We start from the raw sequence: 22,013 nt of genomic DNA on the forward strand, positions 1-22,013 counted from the left end.
AGATCTCTAGTTTTCGCAGTGCCACTTGTTGAAGGCTGTCCTTTCTCTGTTGAATAGTCTCAACTTGCTTATGGAAAATCATCTGGCCATGGGCCTGGAGCAGCAGCTTACAGAGCTGAGCCTCTGCCTGCAGTGCCAACATCCCATATGGCCACCAGTTTGAGTCCTAACTGCTCCAGTTCCAATCCAGCTCCCTGCTTATGGCCTTGGAAAGCAGAGGAGGGTGGCCCACAGCCTTGGGACCCCACATTCACATGGGAGACCAAAAAGAAGCTTCTGGCTCCTGATTTCAGATTGGCCCAGCTCTAGCTGTTGTGGTCATTTGGGGAATGATCCAACAGATGGAAGATTGTATGTGTGTGTATATGGGTGTACAACTGCCTATCCAATAAAAATAAATAATCTTCAAAAATAAAAATGCGTATTATCTGTTTACTGTAAAGTTTCCTAACTGGATGGTACTCTAAAGCATTCCAGGATCTTTCTATATTTCCCTCACTCCAGAACTACAAGCAATCACTTCCTCTAGGAGTTCTGGCTCATTTTTTGTTCTTTATTCAAGACTCATTTATTTATTTGAAAGGTAGAATTAGAGAGAGAGAGAGAGAGAGAGGAAGAGATATTCCATCTTCTAGTTCACTCCCCAAATGGACACAACAGCTGGGGCTGGGTCACCAGAAGCTAGGTTCCTGGAGCTTCTTCTAGTTCTCCCCCCGTGGGTGCAGGGTTCAAGGACATGGGCCATCCTCCACTGCTCTCCCAGGTGCATTAGCAGGGAGCTGAACCGTAACTGGAACAGCTGGGCTCCAATCAGTGACCACAGGGGGCAGCCCCAGCCCCAAGCCCCACTTCCTGGCCTTGAAGGACAGAGTTTAGACACCAGGGCTGGGCACCAGATGTGCTCCCTGCTCCTGCGGTTGCATCTGTAACCCTCAGCAGGCCAAGATGGGAAATGTATGCAGGTATTTCAAAATAGAAAATAAGATTAGAAGATAACGTAGGTGCAAAGAGTTTAAAATTGTATACACCAGGTGGGGTCTTCAAAAATTTCATGGGAATATGTTTTTGGGAAAAAAAAAAAAACTTAGATGTAATTGCTTTACTTTTCCAAGAAGCTTACACCTTCAATTCCAGGATACATACGAAGCTTTTCAGAATTGCTCACCCACTGTCCTGTGAGCGATGCGTCACATGGGCTCTGCCCCATGACACATGCACAGTCCTTCTTGCTTTGGGCCTTGCAGGATCCAGTCAAGACACTGTGTTCCAAGCTTACTCTTTCTTTCCTGACTCCCCCACTGTGACCATCTTCATCATGTGTAACAGAGGCAGGTTCCTTCATTAGGCTTTGTATTCCATTCCGGGTTCTCCCCTTCTCTGCACTCTCCTCCTTGGCACTGTCTATTTTTTGGCTACGTGAACACCACCGTGTGTGTTTATTTTCTTTACCACCATAAAAGATTTGAGGCAGGCTACCTTGATAGAGAAAGAAGTTTAGGGCTTGGAGCTATGGCATAGTGGGTAAAACTTCCTCCTACAAAGGCAGCATCCCATTTGGGTACTGGTTGGAGTTCCGGCTGCTCCGCTTCCCATCCAGCTCCCTGCTAATGCACCTAGGAAAACAGCAAAGGATGGTGCAAGTCCTTGGTCCCTGCCACCCATGTGGAAGACCTGGAAGAAGTTCCTGGCTCCAGATCAGTCCAGCCCCAGCTGTAGTGGTCATTTGGAAAGTGAACAGCTAGATGGAAGGTCTCTTTCTCTCACTCTTTCTCTCCCTCTCTCAGTAATTCTTTCCAACAAATAAGTATATTTGAAAAAATAATACACATACAGAAGATCATTCTGGTTCCTCGTTTTGGAAGTTCAAGGCCCAGATCGGAGGCTCTCTTCTTGCTGGGTGAGGTTTGAGGTGGTCCAGGAGCCAGGGAGCACCTGTGTCCCGGCGCTGGTGGAAGGTCACTGGGATTCAAGCATGGGGGTTCCACCCTCACGAGCCTGTGCACTCACCTCCTGTGGGACTCGCCTCCAAACTCCACAGCGAGATGGGGTTGCCACTCTCTTAGTACCAGTGATGCCAGGCTTTGGGAATCCAGCCACTGAGTCTAGGGTGACATATATTCAGACCACAGGACCATGTGCTGTCAGCCAAGAGGACAAAATTGTGCACTATGTCTTCATCCTTACCAGCCTGAAACCATCCCCCTTCCAGGGCCCTGCCCTGTGTTGCCTCTTTCCTATACACAGCCAGGCTCTTCAGCCTCTGCTACATCCTTCCAGTACTTTCTCTCCCCTGAGATGTGTACTTTTTTTAAAAGATTTATTTATTTGAAAAGTATAGTTACAAAGAGCAGAGGGGAGACGGGAAAGACTTTTCATCTGCTGGTTGACTCCCCAAATGGTCAGAGTGACCTGGGCTGGGCCAAGACAAAGCTAGGAGCCATGGGTGTCTTCCAGGTCTCCCTTGTGGGTGCAAGGACCCAAGGCTCTAAGCCATCCTCCACTGTTTCCCCAGCAGCGTTAGCACGAAGCTGGATCATAAGTGGAGCACCCGGGACTTGAACCGGCAACCATACGGGCTTAGCCTGCATTGCAGTACTGGCCCCAACAGACGTGCATTTTCTTACATCCTCCAACTTTCCAAAAGGAAGGATAGGAACCCACAGGCATACAATCTGACACTTCATGTTTTCTTTCTACGTAACCATAGAATGTATTATTTTCAGATGCTAGAAAAGAATTTCAAAACCATATTGCGGGCCCGGCAGTGTGGCCTAGTGGCTAAAGTCCTCGCCTTGCACACGCTGGGATCCCATATGGATGCCAGTTTGAATCCTGGCAGCTCCACTTCCCATCCAGCTCCCTGTTTGTGGCCTGGGAAAGCAGTCGAGGAGGGCCCAAAGCCTTGGGACCCTGTGCCTGTGTGGGATACCCGGAAGGAAGTTCCTGGCTCCTGGCTTCGGATCGGCACAGCACCAGCCGTTGCAGTCACTTGGGGAGTGAATCATCGGACGGAAGATCTTCCTCTCTGTCTCTCCTCCTCTCTGTATATCTGACTTTGTAATAAAAATAAATAAATCTTTTTTAAAAAAAACATATTGCATAGAAAAAAATCTTCCAGGAAAGATCCCCTCAGAGAGGACACAGGAAAGCTATTACTTTACATGCTGCTGAGGACTCGTCACAAGTGACAGCCGTGACGAAGGAAGACTATGAAACAGACATCCCAGGGCCCAGAGAGGAGCCAGCCGGACCACAGGGGATGCCTAACAGGAAACAACATCGCTCAGCAACGCAGTTGTGGGAAAGAAGATCAACCGCAGATAGCAGGCTGTCAGAAGAGGTGCCTACACAGTAGAAATTGTTGAAAGATTGATTTTATTTTTATTGAAAAGGTAGATTTACAGCGAGAAGAGATACCGAGACAAACGTCTTTCAAACACTGGTTCACTCCCCAAGTGGTTGCAACAGCTGGAGCTGAGCCAATCTGAAGCCAGGAGCCAGGAGCCAGGAGCTCTTCTGGGTCTCCCAAATAAGTGCAGGGTCCCAAGGCTTTGGGCCTTCCTTGACTGCTTTCCCAGACCACAAGCAGGGAGCTGGATGGGAAGTGGATCGGCTGGGACGTACACTGGTGCCCGTATGGCATCCCAAGGTGTGATTTAGCCACTGCGTGCAAGGTGAGGATTTAGCCACTGCATTACCACGCCAAGCCAAAGTAGCAATTTTAAAATTAAGGAAAAGAGGAATGAGATTAAAAAGCTATACTCTATTTGAAATCAATTTGGTAAGGAAACCAGGTAGACACGAGCCCCATACCCGCATGGGGCATTCCCCAAGAGCAAGCAGTAGAAGTCAGCTGAAAGTCAAGTACACTTAAGGAGGAAGTCATACGGGTGCTCAGGGTCATGGAGCAGGGAAACACACAGCAAAACCACAATGAGACTCCCCCTTGCACCTGTCGCAGTGACTGCTGTAGAAAAGATGGGGCAGGCATTGTGCAGAGGCTTAGAGCTCACACCGCATATGGGAGTGCTGGCTCGAGCCCAGTCAATCTGCTCCAGATCCAACTCTCTGCCACTGCATCCTGGGAGACCGTGGATGACAATTCGAGTACCTGGGCCTCTGACACCCAGGTGGATGCCCAGTGGACTCCAGGCTTCGGCCTGGCCCAGCCCCAGCTGTGAAATAGCTCTCTGTGTCTCTGTCTCCTTCTCTCTGTTGCTCTGCCATTCAAGCAGATGGAAATAGACACTGAAGACCAAGCTAAGAAGTGGTGTAGGTAGGCCCTGCTCAGTAGCCTAGTGGCTAAAGTCCTCGCCTTGCATATGTCAAGATGGGTGCAGGATCATATTCCTGCTGCTGTACTTCCCATCTGGCTCCTTGCTTGTGACCTGGGAAAGCAGTCAAGAACAGCTTTGGGCTCCTGCGCCTGCATGGGAGACCCAGAAGAAGTTCCTGGCTCCTGGTTTTGGCTGGGCTCAGCTCCAACCACTGAAGTCACTTGGGAAGTGAACCAGCAGATGGAAGATCTTTCTCTCTGTATCTCCTCTCTATATCTCTGACTTTGCAATAAAAATAAATCTAAAAAACAAAAGTAAGGAGAAAAGAGAACCCCAGGACACTGCTAGGCGTGAAAATGGGCCCAGCAAAAGCTGTACAGAAGTTTCTCAAGAAATTAAAACTAGACGTCCCATATGACCCAGCAATCTTTCTTCTGAGTCTGTAATCAAAGAGAATGAAATCAGTATCTCACACACATGTCTGCACTTCCATATTCATTACTGCATTAGTCATAACTGCCAAGAGCTGGAGACGATCCAGTTGGCCATCAACAGACAGATAAAGAAATCGCATCACGGATAATGAGCTGCTATTCAGCCTTTGGAAAAATACAGGAGGAGTGGGTATTAAGGTCAGCAATTAAGACACCTGCGTCCCACATCAGAGAATCTGGGTTTGCTTCCTGCTCAGGCCCCTTGACTCCAGTTCCCTGCCAGTGTAGACGCCAGGGCACAGCAGTGAGGACTCAAGTCATCGGGTTCCTGCTATCCACACCTCTAGCTCCCTCTCTCTGGCTCCCACCCTCACTTCCCTCTCTCTCTCTATCTCTCCCCACTATTTGTCCCCTCACCCACCTCCACCTCTCAAATAAACAAACAAGAATTTTCATCATGGAAATCCCACCATTTGCAACAATATGGGTCAGTGTAAAGCCAGCCATAGGAAGATGAACGCTGCTGTGATTTCGCTTATACGAGGGCTATAAAAGAAGTCAAACCCACAGAACGGGAGTAGAATGGACTTTAGAAGAGGTTGGAGGTTAAAGTGGGAGAGATGGCAGATACAGGGTGCAAAACTTCCTTTATGTTAGAAGAGTTCCAGAAATCTAACTTGAGACACAGCCACCACAATTAGTACACTGTTTTATATACTTGCCATGTACTAAAGGCGTAGGTCTCAAATGCCTTCAACACACAAACACACAAACACACACACACACACACACACACACACACAATTTTAACAAAGTGGCGTGCCGGCTATATTAATTAGTTTGGCTGTAGTAATCAATCCACTGTATATACACAAACATGAAACCAACACTCCAAGTTTGGCATCGTGGCACAGCCAGTTAAGCTGCAATTTGCGACACTTGTCTCACCATGCTGGATGATCTGAATCAAACCCCATCAACTCCACACTTCCAACACAGATTCCTATCAATGCCCGGGGACGACGGCAGATGATGCCCCATGCACCTGGGTCCCTGGCAGCCATGTGAGAGACCCGGATGCAATTCTGGCTTCAGTCTCAGTAGCCCTGGCTGCTGTGGACATTCGGAAATTAAACCTGTAGATGGAAGATCTCTCTCTCTCCCCCTCTAGCCTTCAAATAAATACTCCTTAAAAATCATGCTACTATTTTAAGTATATGAATTTCAACTAATTTTTTAAGTTTTTAAAGATTTTATTTGTATTTGAAAAGCAGAGTTTCAGGGAGGACAAACAGAGAGATCTTCCAGTCACTGGTTCACTCCTTACATAGGTGTGTTGGCCAGAGCTGAACTGATATGAAGCCAGGAGCCCGAGGCTTGGGCCACCTGCTGCTGCTTTCCCAGTCCACAAAGAGAAAGCTGGATTGGAAGTGAAGCAGCTGAGATAGGAACTGGAATCTCTAAGGGATGCTGGTGCAGCGGCCAGAGCTTAGCCTATTATGCCATAGAGCCAGGCCCTTAAATTTTTTCTAAAAGTTTAGGGCCTGGCATGTAGCCTAGTGGATTATGTCCTTGCCTTGCATGCACTGGATCCCATCTGGGTGCCGGTTCACACCCCAGCTCCACTTCCCTTCCAGCTCCCTGCTTATGGCTTGGGAAAACAGTTGAAGACAGCCTAAAGCCTTGGGACCCTGCACCCACGTGGGAAACCCAGAAGAAGCTCCTGGCTTCAGATCAGCTCAGCTCTGGCCATTGCAGCCTTTCAGTCATCTTATGTATTTATTTGAAAGAGAGAAAGACGGAGAGAGAAAGAGAAAGAGAGAGCGTGTGTTCCCTGGTTCACTCCTCAAATGCCTGCAATGGCCAGGGCTGAGCCAGGCTGCAGCCAGGAACTTTATCCCTTCATGCCATGACACTGACACCCCCCTCCTTTTTTTTAATTTAACAGGCATATTTACAACAACAAGAAGAGACAGAGAAAGATTTTCCCACCGCTCTCCAAATGGCCACAACAGCCAGAGCCGAGAGGATCGGAGGTCGGGACAGGAAGCTCTTTTGGGTCTCCCACGTGGATGCAGAGGTCTCCCATCCTCTGCTGCTTTCCCAGGCCATAAGCAGGGAGCTGGGTCAGAAGTGAAGCAGCTAGGACAGGAATCAGTGTCCATATGGATGCCCAGTGCCACAAGGTGGAGATTAGGCTGTTGAGCCACAGTGCCACAGTTTTAAAACATTCATATGCAATAAATAAACATGCGAGAAGAAATTAAACCAGGGGCTGAAATAAATAGGTATAATTAAGAAGTGTTCATGAAATGAAAGAAGTTTAACAACAGCATTTCAAGGGCCAGGTATACACCCAGGAGATACTAAAGCAAGACCAACACCATGCAGACAAACTTCGGATACAGTGTCCTGGGTCTGGCACAGTGGCGTAACCAGCTAATCCTCTGCCTGCAGTGACAGCACCCCATATGAGTGCTGGTCCAAGTTGCAGCTATACTTCCAATCCATCTCCCTTCCTACAATCCGGGAAAGCAGCAGAACTTGGCCTATGTCCTTGGACTCCTGCACCTATGTAGAAAACGAAGAAGGAGCTCCTGGTTCCTGGGTTCAGATCATCTCAGCTCTGAGCACTGTGGCCATTTCCGGGGAGAGAGGGGGGTGGAGCAACGGATTAAAGATTTCTCTAGCTCTCCTTCTCTCTCTGCAAAAATCTGCCTTTCAAATAACAAAATAAATATTTTTTAAAAAGATCATTCAAGAACAAAAATGACAATGATTTAGTTTAACCATCTTAACTGGTTTCATTTCAAATTCTACAACTGGGCAACACTCACAAACCACAGTCAGGGTTCCAGGTCTAGAAATGAAGCCAGCTGGGCTCACAGACAGAGGGCTTAACCTGGAAAGCAGAAACAGGCCCATTGCAGAGTGGTGTTTCTGTTGACCATTTCATGGTTCCTCTACCTAAAAGGTGAGCCATGGAAGCAGAGCAGGAAAATAACCTATCGGGTCACATCAGGTTATGCTTCTGTGTAAGAGTTGCACAAGGGGTTGGTGCCGTGGTGCAGCAGGTTAGTCATCTGACTGTGCCACTTGCATGCCAAACAGGTCCGGGTTGAGTTCATCTCCAATCCAGATCCCTACTTGTGGCCTGGGAAAGCTGCAAAAGGTGGGCCCCTATGCTCATGTGGGAGAGCTGGAACAAGTTCCGAATCCAACCACTATGGTCATTTGGGGAGTCACCAAGTGGATGGAAGATCTCTCTGTCACTCCTTCTCTCCGCAAATCTGCCTTTCAAATGAAAATAAATCTTTTTAAAAAGAAACTTAGAAGTGCACGTTAATGCAGACACCACCGCGCAAGACACTTGGGCATCACGTCAGAGTGCTGGGGTCTGAGTCCTGGATCAGCTCCGCCATCGCTTTCCCACTAACGTGCAGGTGATTGTTGTTCAAGTACTTGGGACCCTGTCACCCATGGGGGAAGCCCAGGTGGAGGTCCTGGCCCCGGCCTCACCCAGGCCCTGCCATTGCGGGCATTGGAGGGTGAGCCAGGCATCAGACATGTCTCTTCTTCCTCTCTCTCTCTCTCTGCTTTTCAAATTATTACTGAATTATTTTAAAAAGAAAAAACTTCACTGTCATGCCAGCTGAGTTTGGCCTATTTGAGAAAGTTGTCTTTCTAATCCTGATCCCTGAGAAGGTCTCTCTGGCAAGGTGGAACTTTGAGTAACCACAGGTTCACCCTGGCTTGGTGTGGCCAGGAAATGTGGGCCAAAAGGACAGCCTCCTGTGACTAAGCCCCACAGTACCAACCCAGAGACACTTAAAATAAATTTTTAAATTTTCATTAAAAAAAAATAATTTTAAGGGTTTATTTAATTGAGAAGCAGAGTTACAGAGAGAGAGTGAAATAGATCTTCTGTCTGCTGGTTCACTCTTTTTTTTTTTTTTGCATTTTTTTTTTATTGTTGCTTACATTGTATTATGTAGTACAGTTTTATAGGCGCTGGGGATTCCCCCCACCCCTCCCATACCCCTCCCCCCATGGTGGATTCCTCCACCTTGTTGCATAACCATATTTCAAGTTCAGTTGAGATTCATTGCTTGCAAACACATGCCTAGCATAAAGTTCAGCGTCTTATTGTCCAGATAAGTCCAGTGGCCTCCTGGGGAGACCTTCTATGGTCTGAAGATAGGTCTAACAGAGTAAAGATCGGTCAATTAAAAGCCCCAACAAGGCCTCAGTATCAATATACAACATTATGGAATTAATTGACATAGTATTGGGTAATGCTGGTTCACTCTTAAAACAGTCACAGTGGCCAGAGCTGGACCAAGCCAAAGGCAGGAACCAGGGAGGACATGGGGTCTCCTATGTGGGTGGGAGGGATCTGCAGGGAGATGGAGCAGAAGCAGAGAAGCCAGGACTCAGACTGGTCCCCATATGGGATGTTGGCATGGCAAGAGGTGGCTTAACACACAGTGCCACAACAGTCATCCTTATTCCCACCTTTTTAAAAACAGAAAATGCCAAACACCAAATTCGGATATATACCGGGACAAGCATTTGGCATAGCAATGAAGATGCCAAATTAGATGCTCACATCCCAGGGCTTGTATTGCGGCATAGCACATCAAGCTGCTGCCTCTGATGCTGGCACCCCATATGGGCTATTGTTCAAGCTCCAGTTGCCTCCACTTCTTATCTAGTTCCCTGGTACAGTGCCTGAGAAATAAGCAGATGACCCAAGTAGGAGACCAGAAATTGTTCCTAGCTCCTGGCTTTGGCATGACCCAGCCCTGGCCACTGTGACCATGTATTGAGTGAACCTGTGGATGGAAGACCTCTCTCTCCCCAAAACTGTCTTGTCAAGCAAATTGATAAGTTGTAAAAACTGCTTGCATTCCGTAGCACAGTGTGTGCATTCAAGTCCTGCCTTGCTTCCAAGTGCAGCTTCCTGCTCAGGCTGGGTCCTTTCCACCCGTGTGGGACTGCTGGACGTCCCTCCCAGCTGCTGGAGTCAGCCTGACCCAAGTATGGCTGTTGCAGGATTTCAGGGAATGAATCAGCAATTGGTGATACAGTCTTTCTCTCTTCCCCCACTTCTCTTCCCCTGCCCAACTCTGCCTTTCAAATAGAATGCAGTCGCACGTAATTTGCATGAAAAATAGAATAGAATAAACTCCCACAGACTTGGCACCGGTGTGATGACACACAGGCTAATCCTCCACCTGCTGTACTGGCATCCATATGGGCACTGGTTTGAATCCCAGCTGCACTACTTCCTATTCCAGCTAGCTGCCTGTGGCCTAAGAAAACAGCAGAGGATAGCCCAAGGGCTTGGGAGCCTGCACCATTGTGCGAAACCCAAAAGAAGCTCCTGGCTTCAGATGAGCTCAGCTCCAGGCATTGTGGCCATCTGGGCAGTGAGCCAGCAGATGCAAGATCTTTCTGTCTCTCCCTCCCTTTGTAAAATCTGCCTTTCCAAATAAAAATAAGTCTTTTAAAAAGCCGCTGGTCGAGGGATGGGCTCTGTGCAGCAGGAGGCTGAGTTGCGCACTGGGACGCTTGCGTTCCAGTACTCTGCTTCTGATCCAGCTCCCTGCTAAGCTGCCTGGGAAAGCAGCAGGTGCTGGCTCTAGCGCTTAAGTCCTCACCAGCCATGTGAGAGCTCCTGGCTTGCATCCGGGCCAGCTACGGCTGCTGGGAGCATTTGGGGAGTGAGTCAACTGCTGAAAAAAATCTGTCACTTTGCTGTGGAAATAAATAAATATATCTTTTTTTAAAAAAAAGCAGTCTGTTGTTTCAAAGTTACTTTCCTTATAAGGAAGGAACACACAAAGAGACAGAAGAGAAAAACGACAGAAAGCAGCCAAACCTCAGCTCTGTGGCCCGTCTGGGAACCGTGACCTTCTCCGATTTTTCCAAGCACCAGTTAATAACTTAGCTGTGGTTCTGTTTTGGGCTAGTCTGCAGGGACCTAGTGCAGGCGCTTTATCCAACACCATGATGCCCTGTGATTCTGGAACACACGCTCCTGCGATTAAAGGTTAAACATATGCATCATTGATTTCTGAAATTTTCCAACTCATATCTCCTGAGTTGAGCTGACCCCACGTAACTGCAACTATGGCAAGTGAAAGCATGGGCAAGGGGTGACTGCCACATGAGGCAGTGAGAATGCAATGCTGGTAGCTGTGTGTGTGTGTGTGTGTGTGTGTGTGTGTGTGTGTGTGTGTGTGTACCCATCACCTCGGACAACAGAAGGATACATCCATCCATTCTAGCAGAAGCCAGGTGGACAGGGTGGCTTAAGGGGGGGTGGGGCAGCAGCCCATGCAAAGACACTGAGGCACCAAGACTAGACCAGAAGGGAGCTACAGCAGAGAGGGCTGGGGGCTGAGGAAGCCAACTGGGGAGGCGTCCAGGAGCCCATGGATTTAAGCACCTATTTCCAACCAAGAACCTAACCCCTGGCTGCTCCAAAGCCTTTCACACAGCAGTGAATGTAGGGCCTGGGGAAAGCAGGGCCTGGCAGGCAGCAGGCAGCCCCCCAAGCTGGCTCTTGGCCCTGATCAGCAAACTGATCTTTCCTTGGGCCTGTTCCTTCCGCGACTGTACACAGCAGTCACAAAACCAAGTCCACTGAAGATGACATACTACGTCTTCATTTTCAGTTGTTTCCCTGAAGATTTATTTTTTGTCTAAGTCCTGCACTGCTTTCCCAGGACACAAGCAGGGAGCTAGATGGGAACTGGAGAAACCAGGACTCGAATCAGTGCCCAAAAGGGATGTCCACAGCACAACAGACAGAGGCTTAACTTGCAACACCACAGCACACCAGTCCAATGGTTTCTTTCACTTAGGGGGAAAAAAAGACAAAACAAAACTGGGGGAGGGGTTGGCTGACAGGTAAGATGTGGATTAGCAAGGCCATATTCCATATCAGATTACCTGAGTCCCAACTCCACCTTTAGCTCCCTGGAAAGCAACAGGTGATGCCTCAAGCAGTGGGTTCTTGCCACACACGTGGAAGAGCTGGAATGAATTCCCAAGAAAAGCCCCGCTCTGGCTACCATGAGTGTCAGGAGCTCTGTCTGCAAGTGCCCTGGCCCTCAAACCTAACTCTCCATCTTCTCTCCTAAGCCAGCGCTAGGTCACACATTCCTGGGCAAGGCACGCACAGGGATTTACGCACGCAGGAGTCACACAGGGCTTAGGATGCAGTCCCCAGAGACCATGATGGGTGGGCTCCTGGAGGTGCTGGAAGCAGCCCAGTCCTTGGCTGATTCTGCAGCTGGAAGACTATCTCCTGGGCACAGCCAGAAGGACCCAGGCTAGGATTCCCGCGCGACGCCTGGCTGTAGGCGGAGGGCTCAGACTGCAGGAGGGAAGAGGTCCGTGCAAGCTGTCCTCTCACTCCTGGAGTCAGCCTGTACCGACGCCAGAACGCTGGCACTGGGAAGGGCCGCTCCAGCAACCTGGGCGTGCGCCCTGGGCAGCCGAGGGAGGAAGGGAGAGGGGCCCCAGAAGGACCGCACCCTGTGCCCAAGTGAGTCAGCCGAGTCAGGCTGCAGTCGCGTGCGTGCACACGTGCTGGCAAGCACAGTGGAGAGACAGCATTCGGCTGGAGGAGACCAGTCCAGCTGGGACCCGCCTGACTGGCACTCCACTCCGTGCTGGGCGGGGCGCGCAGGGCGCAGGCGCACGCGCGCAAGGAACGCCCGGTGCCCGCTGGGCGCGCGCTCCACCGCCACGTGCAGAGCCCCGTGCCTCCGAGACCCCGCCCCCGGGGCGTGGAGGGTGCGGCACCCCGGAAGTCCAGCTCTGCGGCCTCCGGTGCTTGGCGAGCGCCGAGCCTGGGTCGCCGCTCCTGGGGAGGCTCTTGAGAACCGCTTTCCAGGGTTGGGGACCGCGCATGCAGCTCCTGGAAAGGTTCGGATTCCCGGAGCCGCTGGAACCAAGGCTGGAGACCGGCGCCTGCGTAGGGAGCTGGGACTGTCCGCGACGTGTTAGGGCGCGGCCTGGAGCTGTCTGCTGCCTGGCAGCCCCTGGGCTGCAGTGCCCACCCCATTGGCGATCCTCGCCACCCTGCCCGTTGTGCACCCGGGAGGCGTGCCCGGAGTAGGCGGCTGGCGCTGCCTGCACGGTGCAGTGCCCCCATGGCGACCTCCCGTGGCCCAGGACCCAGGTGCTTGAGGGTGGGGAGAGATCTCCCCCTTCACGGGGTCCAGGCTCCTGGGCTGGGGCTGTAAGCCATTTGAGGAGTAAACCAGAGGATGGCAGATCTGTCTCTGTATCCCTTCTTCTCTCATTTACAAATAAAAATAAATGATTTTTAAATAACATTTTTTAAAGGATATGGAAAATGAAGACACGCTATTTGAAGTACCCACTTATGTGTATGGTAACTGGGGCTCCATGCTGGCCAGGGCTGGACAGGTGGAGAACACAGACCGTGGTTAAGGAGAACAGACCCACGAGGGAGCCATCCAAGTGTGAAGGCCAGCTTCCAGTGGACAGGGCCTGGAGGATGTCCCATGTCCCCATTCTGGTGACCTCTCTGGCCAGCGCCCATGTCTGCGTCCTGGGTAGATTTGGCTGCATTGTCTGGCGGCAGGGGAAGGAAAGGAGAGGAAGGCGGGCCCAGCACAATGGCTCAGTGACTGAATCTCCCTTACATGTGCTGGGATTCCATGTGGGTGCCAGTTTTTGTCCTGGCTGCTCCGCTTCCCTCCCAGCTCCCTGCTTGTGGCCCGGGAAAACAGTACAGGATGGCCCGAAGCCTTGAGATCCTGCACCTGCATAAGAGACCCAGAAGAAGCTCCTGGCTTAAAAAATTTTTTTAAAAGATTGATTTATTTTTTATTGCAAAGTCAGATATACAGAGAGGAGGAGAGACAAAGGAAGACCTTCCATCCAATGATTCACTCCCCAAGTGACTGCAATAGCCAGAGCTGAGCTGAGCTGAAGCCAGGAGCCTGGAGCTTCTTCCAGGAAGAAAAGAAGGAAGGAAGGGAGGGGGGGAGGGGGAGGGGAGAGGGGGAGAGGGAGAGAGGTAGGCAGGCAGGCAGGCAGGCAGACGCCAGCACATTGCTGAGTTGGCACAGGTCTCGCTTCCTGGGCAGCCTGCTTTGGAGCCCTGGAGACAGAGGAGGGGGAGCTGAGCTGGGCTGGGATAGGTATGGGGCATGCTGGGGCTGCCTGCCCTTCTCTCCATGCCCCCAGACCTTTCTGCCACACACATGAAGTGCCAGCCCTTTGTGTACCCCTGATGTGCCCGTGAGATTTGTACTCCTGTGCCTCGCCCCTCTATCACACGGTCCTGGCTACCTCCAAGGTTGCTGAGAAAATACCCAAGGGGTCACAGGTGGTCTGGAGCTGGCCTCTGACTGTGGCACTTGCTGGACATGATGTAAGAAAGACTCTGGACCCCTCACCAGTACCTCCGGAATCTTGCCAAGATGCCAGAATTCCCACCTTTGGCACACCTGTCCCTGGCCCATTCCACATCTCTTCCCTGCTATGTCCTGCCCACGGGGCACATAAGCAATGATGCAAGTGTCCTGTGGACAGGTGGCTTAGAATATCAGAAGAGGATGTGCAGGATGGAGGGCCCAGCAGGGTTGCCAGGAGCAGGTGTGTCCTGGCTTGCTGGGCAGGGGCGGGGGCTGACAGGTGATTCCCTCCTGTGGATGGGGCTGCACAGGAAAAGGCCTGCCTTACTCAGATTATAGGTATCTTTAGGGGGACAGGGGAATGAATGCATGGTCCTGCTACCCGAGGGCTGCTCACAGAGGCTCCTGGTCTCCCCACTCTCCTCCCCAACACATGCCAGGAAAAATGCCAAGAGAAAGAACCATTGTACCCAGGTGACAGATGGGAAAAGTGAGGCCTAGAAGGCAGGGCCCTGAAGATGCAGGTTTAGAGGGGAAGTGGCAAAGAAAGGGGTTGATTTGGATGTTGGCTGTTGCTGACTGAGAGCTGGGGCCCACCAGGACATGGTCTCCTCAAAGCCTGCACCTGGCCCAGCTGCAGAGTCTCTGGAACACAGGCAGGGCTAAGATGGAGAAGGCAGAGCTGGGACCTGCTCTGATCTGTGTGTGTGTCTCTCTCTCTGTAACTCCAACTTGCAGACAAATACGTAAATTGCAAAGGAGAGAAAGTAGTGAAGAAAGCTGGCAGGGTCTGGAGCGGGCCCCAGTGACCCAGCATGCTCTGCTCTCCACTGGCTTCCACTCCCTGCAGGGCCTGGCTGAGGCGGTGCTCTGTGGAAGGAAGGAAGGAAGGAAGGAAGGAAGGAAGGAAGGAAGGAAGGAAGGAAGGAAGGAAGGAAGGAAGGAAGGAAGGAAGGAAGGAAGGAAGGAAGAAGCAAGGAAGGAGGAAGGAAGGAAGGAAGGAAGGAAGGAAGGAAGGAAGGAAGGAAGGAAGGAAGGAAGGAAGGAAGGAAGGAAGGAAGGAAGGAAGGAAGGAAGGAAGGAAGGAAGGAAGAAGGAAGGAAGGAAGGAAGGAAGGAAGGAAGGAAGGAAGGAAGGAAGGAAGGAAGGAAGGAAGGAAGGAAGGCGCCAGCACATTGCTGAGTTGGCACAGGTCTCCCTTCCTGGGCAGCCTGTGGGCTCCCGTGGGCTCTGTGGGCTCTCGAGGTACTCGGCTGGGCATGCAGTTCCATGATGGGCCCTTTCCAGCCTCAGCTCAGGCCCTTGCCTGCCTGCACGGGGTGGAGCCTGGTGCCTAGGACCCCTGCTGGGCTCACTACCACAGTGGGCGGCACCCTTACCTGCTGTTTTCTTCCTTTGCGTCCTTTGACCTTGAGTATGGAGGGTGTGAGAAGACGTTCCAGCAGCTGCCAAGTCTGGGGAGCCTGCTCACCACCACATTTGCACCTGTTTGGAGAGGATAGACGCGAGACACACCCATTCAATTAGTTTGTCTCTGGTTCTGAAGATCGGGAGTGTTAGGAACCTGTGCCTTGGGCAGGGGGCTTCCTGTATAAATCCACCCTCTGTGTCTCCCCATCCCAGCCTCTCCAGGGCTACCTCCTTCCCTCCCCAAGTCCAGATCTCTCCTCCCCAGAACCATTCTGCTGAGCCATGCCCTGCTTGTGGCTGTCATTCACCCAGGGGATAAGTTGTGTTGGGGACTGGGTGTGGAGAGAGAGGGGGCACAGATGCAGACAAAACCTGGGCATGACCCCACCCAGTGCTGCCAGCAGGGAGGGCCCTGACACTGCCGGAGTGAGTTCAGCCACCGACTGTTGACCTGAGGCCCTGTGGGCAGTGAGCAAGACAAAATGGGAGGCAGGCAAAGGGATCCAGCCCTGAGAAAATGCTGGCAGATGTGGCTCAGGTGGGGACAGGGTACTTGCAATGAAGCCACTTGGGCTCAGACCCCCTAGGCAAGTCCCTTCATTTCCATGGGCCTCAGTGTCCTCTCCTTGATGGAGGTGGCATCAATGGAATCTTCCAAACATGGTTCTGGAGAGGATGGTGTGGGCCGGAGGATGCTCAGCATTCAACCTGCCCCATCTCTGGAGGCAAGAAGAGCATCCCAGTGCCCAAAGCACAGGCCAGGGATGGCGGGGGGCATCCAGGAACAGACGAACTCTGAGCAAGGGGATTGGTGGATGTGTGTTGGAGCTAGGGGAGGGGTGGAGAGCGGCAGAGTCCCCCCACCCCTCCCTTTCAGCAGGGTCAGAGGACACTGGGAGCCTTGTGAAGTTGCCCCTGCCCTACCCTGCCTTTGTTGCCTGAACCAGCCTTGCCCCTCCCTGATTACTGTCACAGCCCAAGGTGAGGCAGGCCCAGCTCTGCGTGTGCATGAATCTGGGCTGGCCCCTGACTGACCCCGAGCCAGCCCCAGGTCCTTAGCTGCTGCCCATGAATGACAGAGAGTGACAGGTGGGCCTTGCCCTTCTGCCTCCCCAGCAGTGACTGCCCGTGACCTGCTGAGCAAGCGGCATTTCAGCTCGGCTCTGCTTGCCTGGGCTCCCCCACGACAGTCCAGTATCTGGGGAAGCAGTGTGGACGGGCCAGTATCCAGAAGCACATGGGAAAGCAAGCCCTGGCTTCCACACTTAAAACCCAAGGCCTGGAGTACGCCCCGTGTCTCGAGGGTCCCCAGGGAGCATTGTCTCTGCTCGGCCAAGTCCAAACAGGACTCCTGGGCGCAGTGCAGCACTGACCAGCACTGACCAGCTTGGCCCTTGTGGGTAAAGGGGTTCTACCATAGTACAACCTCCCCACCGGGAGCCCATGCATCACAGAATGTGAGATAAACCCAGTCCCCAGACATCTTGACTGAGTTATTTAACCACTCTGTTGGGCAGGGAGGCAGAGCAGGGGCGGTTCTTGTTAACCCCACTCAGCAGGTCTACTCGGAGCAGTGCCCAGCTGGCGTCTGCACCTGCTCATTTTGATGTGCCTCTGACATGCCAGCTGCTGTGCTGTTAATGACATCTGACAAGTTTCGGGGTGCAGACAGGGAAAGCCCAACCCCAGTCTGGTGGGGATTCTTGAGGTCAGGTGTGGCCAGGCAGGGCCATTTGAGTACCCTGGGGCTACCTCATATCCCTGTGGAGATATGGAGCAGGTGGGCAGGGTTGCTCTAGAAACCCCTCATGCACTGCCCATTGCCTGGAGCACCCTCAGCGCAAGGCCATGCCCCCAGGGTGCCTAGGGGTGATGTTCTCCTTGGCAATGACGACCCACATAGGTTCCACAAGCACCCGGAGTTGGCACCATAGCATATCACATATCATTAGACTGTGTCTGCTCACGTGTGTCCCCAGGAAGGACTTTGGGTCTTCCTCATGACTGACTCAGTAAGGACAGGAGGCATGGCCAGTGGTGGAGTGTGGGATTCAAGTTTTATTTGGAATCATTAAAAAAAAAAAATCCACAGCAGCATCTGTGGGGTTAGGAAGCCCAGAGGCCGGAGGGGCCGAGGGCATGGGAGGTAAGCATGTTGGTGGCAGCAGCATAGCAGGTGCAGGTGCAAGGAGCGTGGGCAGCCTGCAGGGCACACTCCAGGGGAACCGGGCACTCCTCATCCTAGGAACTGATGGGGTCTGAGCGGTCTGGCCTGCAGCCCTCTAATTTCCCACATTCTTGGCCTGAGAGAGAAAGAGTGAGAGAGACAGACAGAGAATACCCCTCACACATACATACACACTGCCCCAGGCCCGTCACCCTCAATGGCCACCCTAAGGGGGCTGAGTCTGTGCCCCCTGGCACACAGGTTCATGCTTGGTCCTATCCACAGACCCTGTGTGGGCTGCAGAAGGTCAGGAGGTCCCTCTGGGATCCCCCCTTGCCCCATGACATGCCCCGGAAGCCCAGTTCCTACCTCCTCAGCCACGTCCACTTCCTCTTGGACTGTCTCGCCTTCCTGTGGGGGAGCAGGTGGCTTCAAGTCCTCCTGGGGGGCGGGGTAATAAGGATGCAAAGTAGCAACAGGAACCCAGGCCCACAAGCCGGGTGGGGGGAGCCCCGGCTGGCACCATGCCTGAGGATGCCAAGGCCTTTTGAGGGCACTCAGTACCCCCTCCCAGGAAGCCAGCCTTGGTCCCTGCAAGGCAGATCCCAAGTTGCTGGGGACCCCTTGGTAGGGCTTCCTTGGTGAAGAGGCCTGCAGTGGGGTGGCGTGCAGTGGGGTGGGCATCCCCGTGCTCCTGAGTCATCTGTGTACACCTCTCTGCCCTGCCATGCCTCTACCAGCAGGAGGACTGCATCACCACTGCTCTTGGGGACCCAAAGCCTGGGGAGCTGGGTGACCCTATCACTGTTTCAGAGTTCCAAGCAGCCCGGCAGAGCAACATCAGGTCTGGCTTGCTCCAGGAATCACCTCAACCTCCAGTAGCAGAAGTTCCTGCTTGCCTGCCTCACAGGCGGGCTTGGGCACAGGCCCATTTGGACTGGCAAACACTGATCTATCCTCTTCTACGTCCCGTCACCCTTGAGCCCCCACATTCCAGGCCCACCAGACACTTAGCTGTGGTTGTGGCCGGGTTGAGGACCATAACGGTGATTGGCTAGGACCTTGGTCCAACATCTCCCTCTGGTGGTTCCCGCCACCTCCATGCTGTTCCGCTGGCCCTTCCTGCCCCACCCCTGTGCCAGCCCGTATGGGCCAGGCTCTGCTGGCCAGCGACAAGCAGCAGCAAGCTGGGACCTGCTGTCCCCGCCCATGCCAGCCCCTGAGAGGCCAGGCAGGCTGGGCTGTGTTCTGTTGCAGTCCACCCTGGGGACAAGTGAGAACAGGAAGTGAGTCTCCCCAGAGGTGGCCCAAGAGTAACATGGCCCTTCAGTAGGATCAGCTGGAAGTGCCCAAACAGCCCCACCCTAGGACTGGGTCTCTGGGCTCTGGCCAGGGTTCTGCTGCTGCTGGCATCATGGCATTGTCTTGCTGGAGGCTGACTGTGAGCCAGGCAGAAACCCCTCAAGGGAGCCACACCTCGTGACCCTGCATTCCCCAGCCCGGTGAGACTCCTGCTTACTCCCATTTCACAGACGACGAGTGAGACTCAGATAGCCCACACTGCATCCCAAGATCCCAGGGCCAGGAGAGGAGCCAAGCTGGACACTGGGAGAGGAAGCTGCCTGCTCCAAGGACCGGACATCTTACGCTGGCCCTGGAAGCCACGTGCTGGGCACCAGCAGCGGAGGCAGGGCCAGGGCAGCCCTTGCATGGACCACCTGGTGGGGTGGGGAGGGCCTGGTTTCCACACCCCCAGCTGACGGGATTTCGGCGCTGGTTATAGGAGTTAACGAGTATGAAAAGCTGTCAGCTCCTGTGGTATGTGTTGGGACAACACTCTCCTGACACTGCCTGTCTGTGGCCCGGGTGTCTGTACACACACAAACATGCGCATACACATATACACTCACGCAACACACAGGATGCTCAGACACACAAAAGCAGCCAAGGGTGGGGTCGGAACACTGACTGCTTTTCCGCCACCAGGGGGCAATGCATCCCTGGGAGAAGGCAGCAGCCGAGCCAGACCTGCCCAGACCAGGCTCGGCTGGGCACCAGGAGGGATGCAGGAGGCTCGACAGGTCTGGCATGTTGTGCCCTGCCCAAGCCACGAGCTGTCCCCATGTGAGGCCCTGTTCTCACGTAGAACAGATACGGAGAGCCATCTTGTGGGTGTGGCTCTGGGCTCTCCTTGCCTGTGAAACCAGGCCCAGGACTCCCTGGCTCAGGAATTCCAGAAACCAACACAGCAGGTACCCAATGTCTGTCCCCACCCCAGCACAACAGGAATGGGCATCTAACGGGAGGCCAAGCCAGCCCCCTGAGTGCCCGACCCCTTCCCCTGCCTCCCACCTCCGCTGGCCTCCCCTAGGGCAGAGGGGAGAGAGGAGGGAGTCCACTGCGGGACCGGCCCTCACCTTGCGCACAACCCCGGTGGTGACAACAATGTTCTCCGCCTCCTCCACAGTCTTGTTGGCCACCGTGTTGACGCTGGTCACCACGGCCTCGCTCACGGCATTGGCTTGCTCCTTGGTCTTTTCAGCCACTGTGGGGAGATAACGGGGTGCGGGGAGGATGCTTGGGCGGGCCTCAACGCCAAGCCACCCCATCCAACCTGTACTGCACCCCTTCCCATCAGGCCAGCCTCTCCCGGACCCCTTGCTGCCACGTATGTGTATGCACACGCAGAAGGACAGGCTGACGTGAGGAACCAAGAGCCCTGCCCTGGACTAGCCTCAGGACTGCCAGCGCAGGTGCAGCCCCCAAACCCCCACCCCAGGGAGTCCCAGAGCCTCACCTGAGGTCACGCTGTGCACCACATTTTCCTTGGTCTTGGCTCCTGAGGAAGTGATGGAACTAGAGGTTGGATACTGCCCAGACCCTGGGCTCCAGACCCTGTTTGGGTGTGGCCTGGGCCCCTGGGAAGCAACGCCAGGACAAGGCAGACAACAGCTGAGTCATCAGCTCTGCTTTGTGGGACAGCCGCTGAGCCCAGGTCTCCTGTCCCCAGCCCACCTGCCCTTCTGGGCAGGGTGGAGCCCTGCAATCTGGTCTGGGCTGCAACAGAGGATGGGCAGGGCGGGGTCTTCAGGCCCAGGAGACCTGTCGCAGCTGTGTGAGCATCTGAAGGTCCTTGGTGGGTGAAGGGCAGGTGGGCAATCCCTGCCCAAGGGTCTTCAGTGGTCCTGAAGATACCACAGGCTTGTACAGGTGCCTCCGGATGCTCTAGGGCCTGGATACCCCGCCTAGCAGCCAGGTCCTCACTGCCCCCTCCTCAGCTACCCCGCTGCAGCCCCCAGGCACCTGAGTGCCCACTCACCCACATACATGACCCCCTCTTTGGTCTTCTCCGCTGCCTCCGTCACCCCCTGCTTGGTCTTCTCCACGGCACCCACCACGCCTTCCTTGGCAATGGAGAAGCCCTTCTTGAAGACATCCATGATGCTGGGCACAAACGGGAAGATGCCTGGCTGCCTGCGAGCTGCGAGCTTGGGGCTGGAGCTGGCCTGAGCGTTGCCGCAGCCGTCCCCGCTGCTCTTATTGACGTCGATGAAATATTGATGCTGAGGCGGCTGGCGGGAGCCCAGCCAGCTCTGGGGCGGGGTGGTGGGGGCAGGGTGGTGGGGGCAGGGCGGCACGGGGACCTCCCTCGGGGAAGCAGCAAGAAGCAGGTCCCCAGGGCCCAACCGGCTCTGCCTTGCCCTCCTGCCCTTCAAGAAGGGGGGTGGGGGGACTGGCCACATCCCCCAGTTCTCACTGCCCTTCACTCCCTGCCTGCCCTGCCAGCCCTGCCTGACCCAAGGCCAGCCCTGTTGTATCTGCAAGCAGGGAGGGAAGAGTTTGCCCAGCGACCCTTGCATCCTGGGCACAGCAGGGGCCAGGCACACCTGTTGGATAATGAATCAGGACCAGCGTGGGGCTGCCCCATGATCACATCCTCCAGGATGCCCCTCTGGGGAGCTGAGCTAGCAGGGGCAGGACTTCCCCGACCCCAACCTGAACTCTGTGAGACCCCAAAATAGATCCTTACCTTCTGTGAGACCCCATTCCACCCCCTACCCCTGCCCGCTGCCACTGCCCACCCCCTCTACCCCCCAGCCATGCTGCCTCCCACAGCACAATGACCAAGGCCAAGGTGTTTGGAAAACACACTCATGTACCCTGTACTTCCTGGCCAGCAGCAGGGGCGGCCAGCAGCGGGACCCCTGGAGCCTGGACCGGCCACTTCCTGTGGTTTCTGTGCTGCTGCTGCCTCCCAGGGCACCGGTTCCCATGGGACTTGTTAACTGCGGCCATTCCCTGTGGGTCCCACCCACCTTCC

At 53.8% G+C, this 22,013-nt stretch overlaps 1 protein-coding gene across 1 annotated transcript; it reads right to left on the reverse strand.

Moving 5' to 3' along the window:
• Nucleotides 1-17,607: 17,607 nt before the first annotated feature.
• On the reverse strand, nucleotides 17,608-21,132 carry SNCG (synuclein gamma). The gene is made up of 5 exons (XM_040970454.1): nucleotides 21,012-21,132; nucleotides 20,490-20,531; nucleotides 20,110-20,237; nucleotides 18,062-18,133; nucleotides 17,608-17,828 (listed from the first exon to the last, which is right to left on the reverse strand). The coding sequence occupies exons 1-5, from the start codon at nucleotides 21,130-21,132 to the stop codon at nucleotides 17,808-17,810; spliced, it is 384 nt and encodes a 127-aa protein (XP_040826388.1). The 3' UTR covers nucleotides 17,608-17,807.
• Between the last annotated feature and the right edge of the window lie 881 nt (nucleotides 21,133-22,013).

Source organism: Ochotona curzoniae, unplaced genomic scaffold, assembly GCF_017591425.1.
Source record: "Ochotona curzoniae isolate NIBS_2020 unplaced genomic scaffold, NIBS_Ocur_1.0 scaffold_4763, whole genome shotgun sequence".
Taxonomy (NCBI): domain Eukaryota; kingdom Metazoa; phylum Chordata; class Mammalia; order Lagomorpha; family Ochotonidae; genus Ochotona; species Ochotona curzoniae.

Coding starts and splice junctions, on each gene's coding strand:
- SNCG (XM_040970454.1), bottom strand. CDS start 21,132: ATGGATGTCTTCAAGAAGGGCTTCTCCATTGCCAAGGAAGGCGTGGTG. Junction 20,532..21,011: donor AGAGGGGGTCATGTATGTGG/GTGAGTGGGCAC, acceptor TCACTTCCTCAG/GAGCCAAGACCAAGGAAAAT. Junction 20,238..20,489: donor GGTGCACAGCGTGACCTCAG/GTGAGGCTCTGG, acceptor ATCTCCCCACAG/TGGCTGAAAAGACCAAGGAG.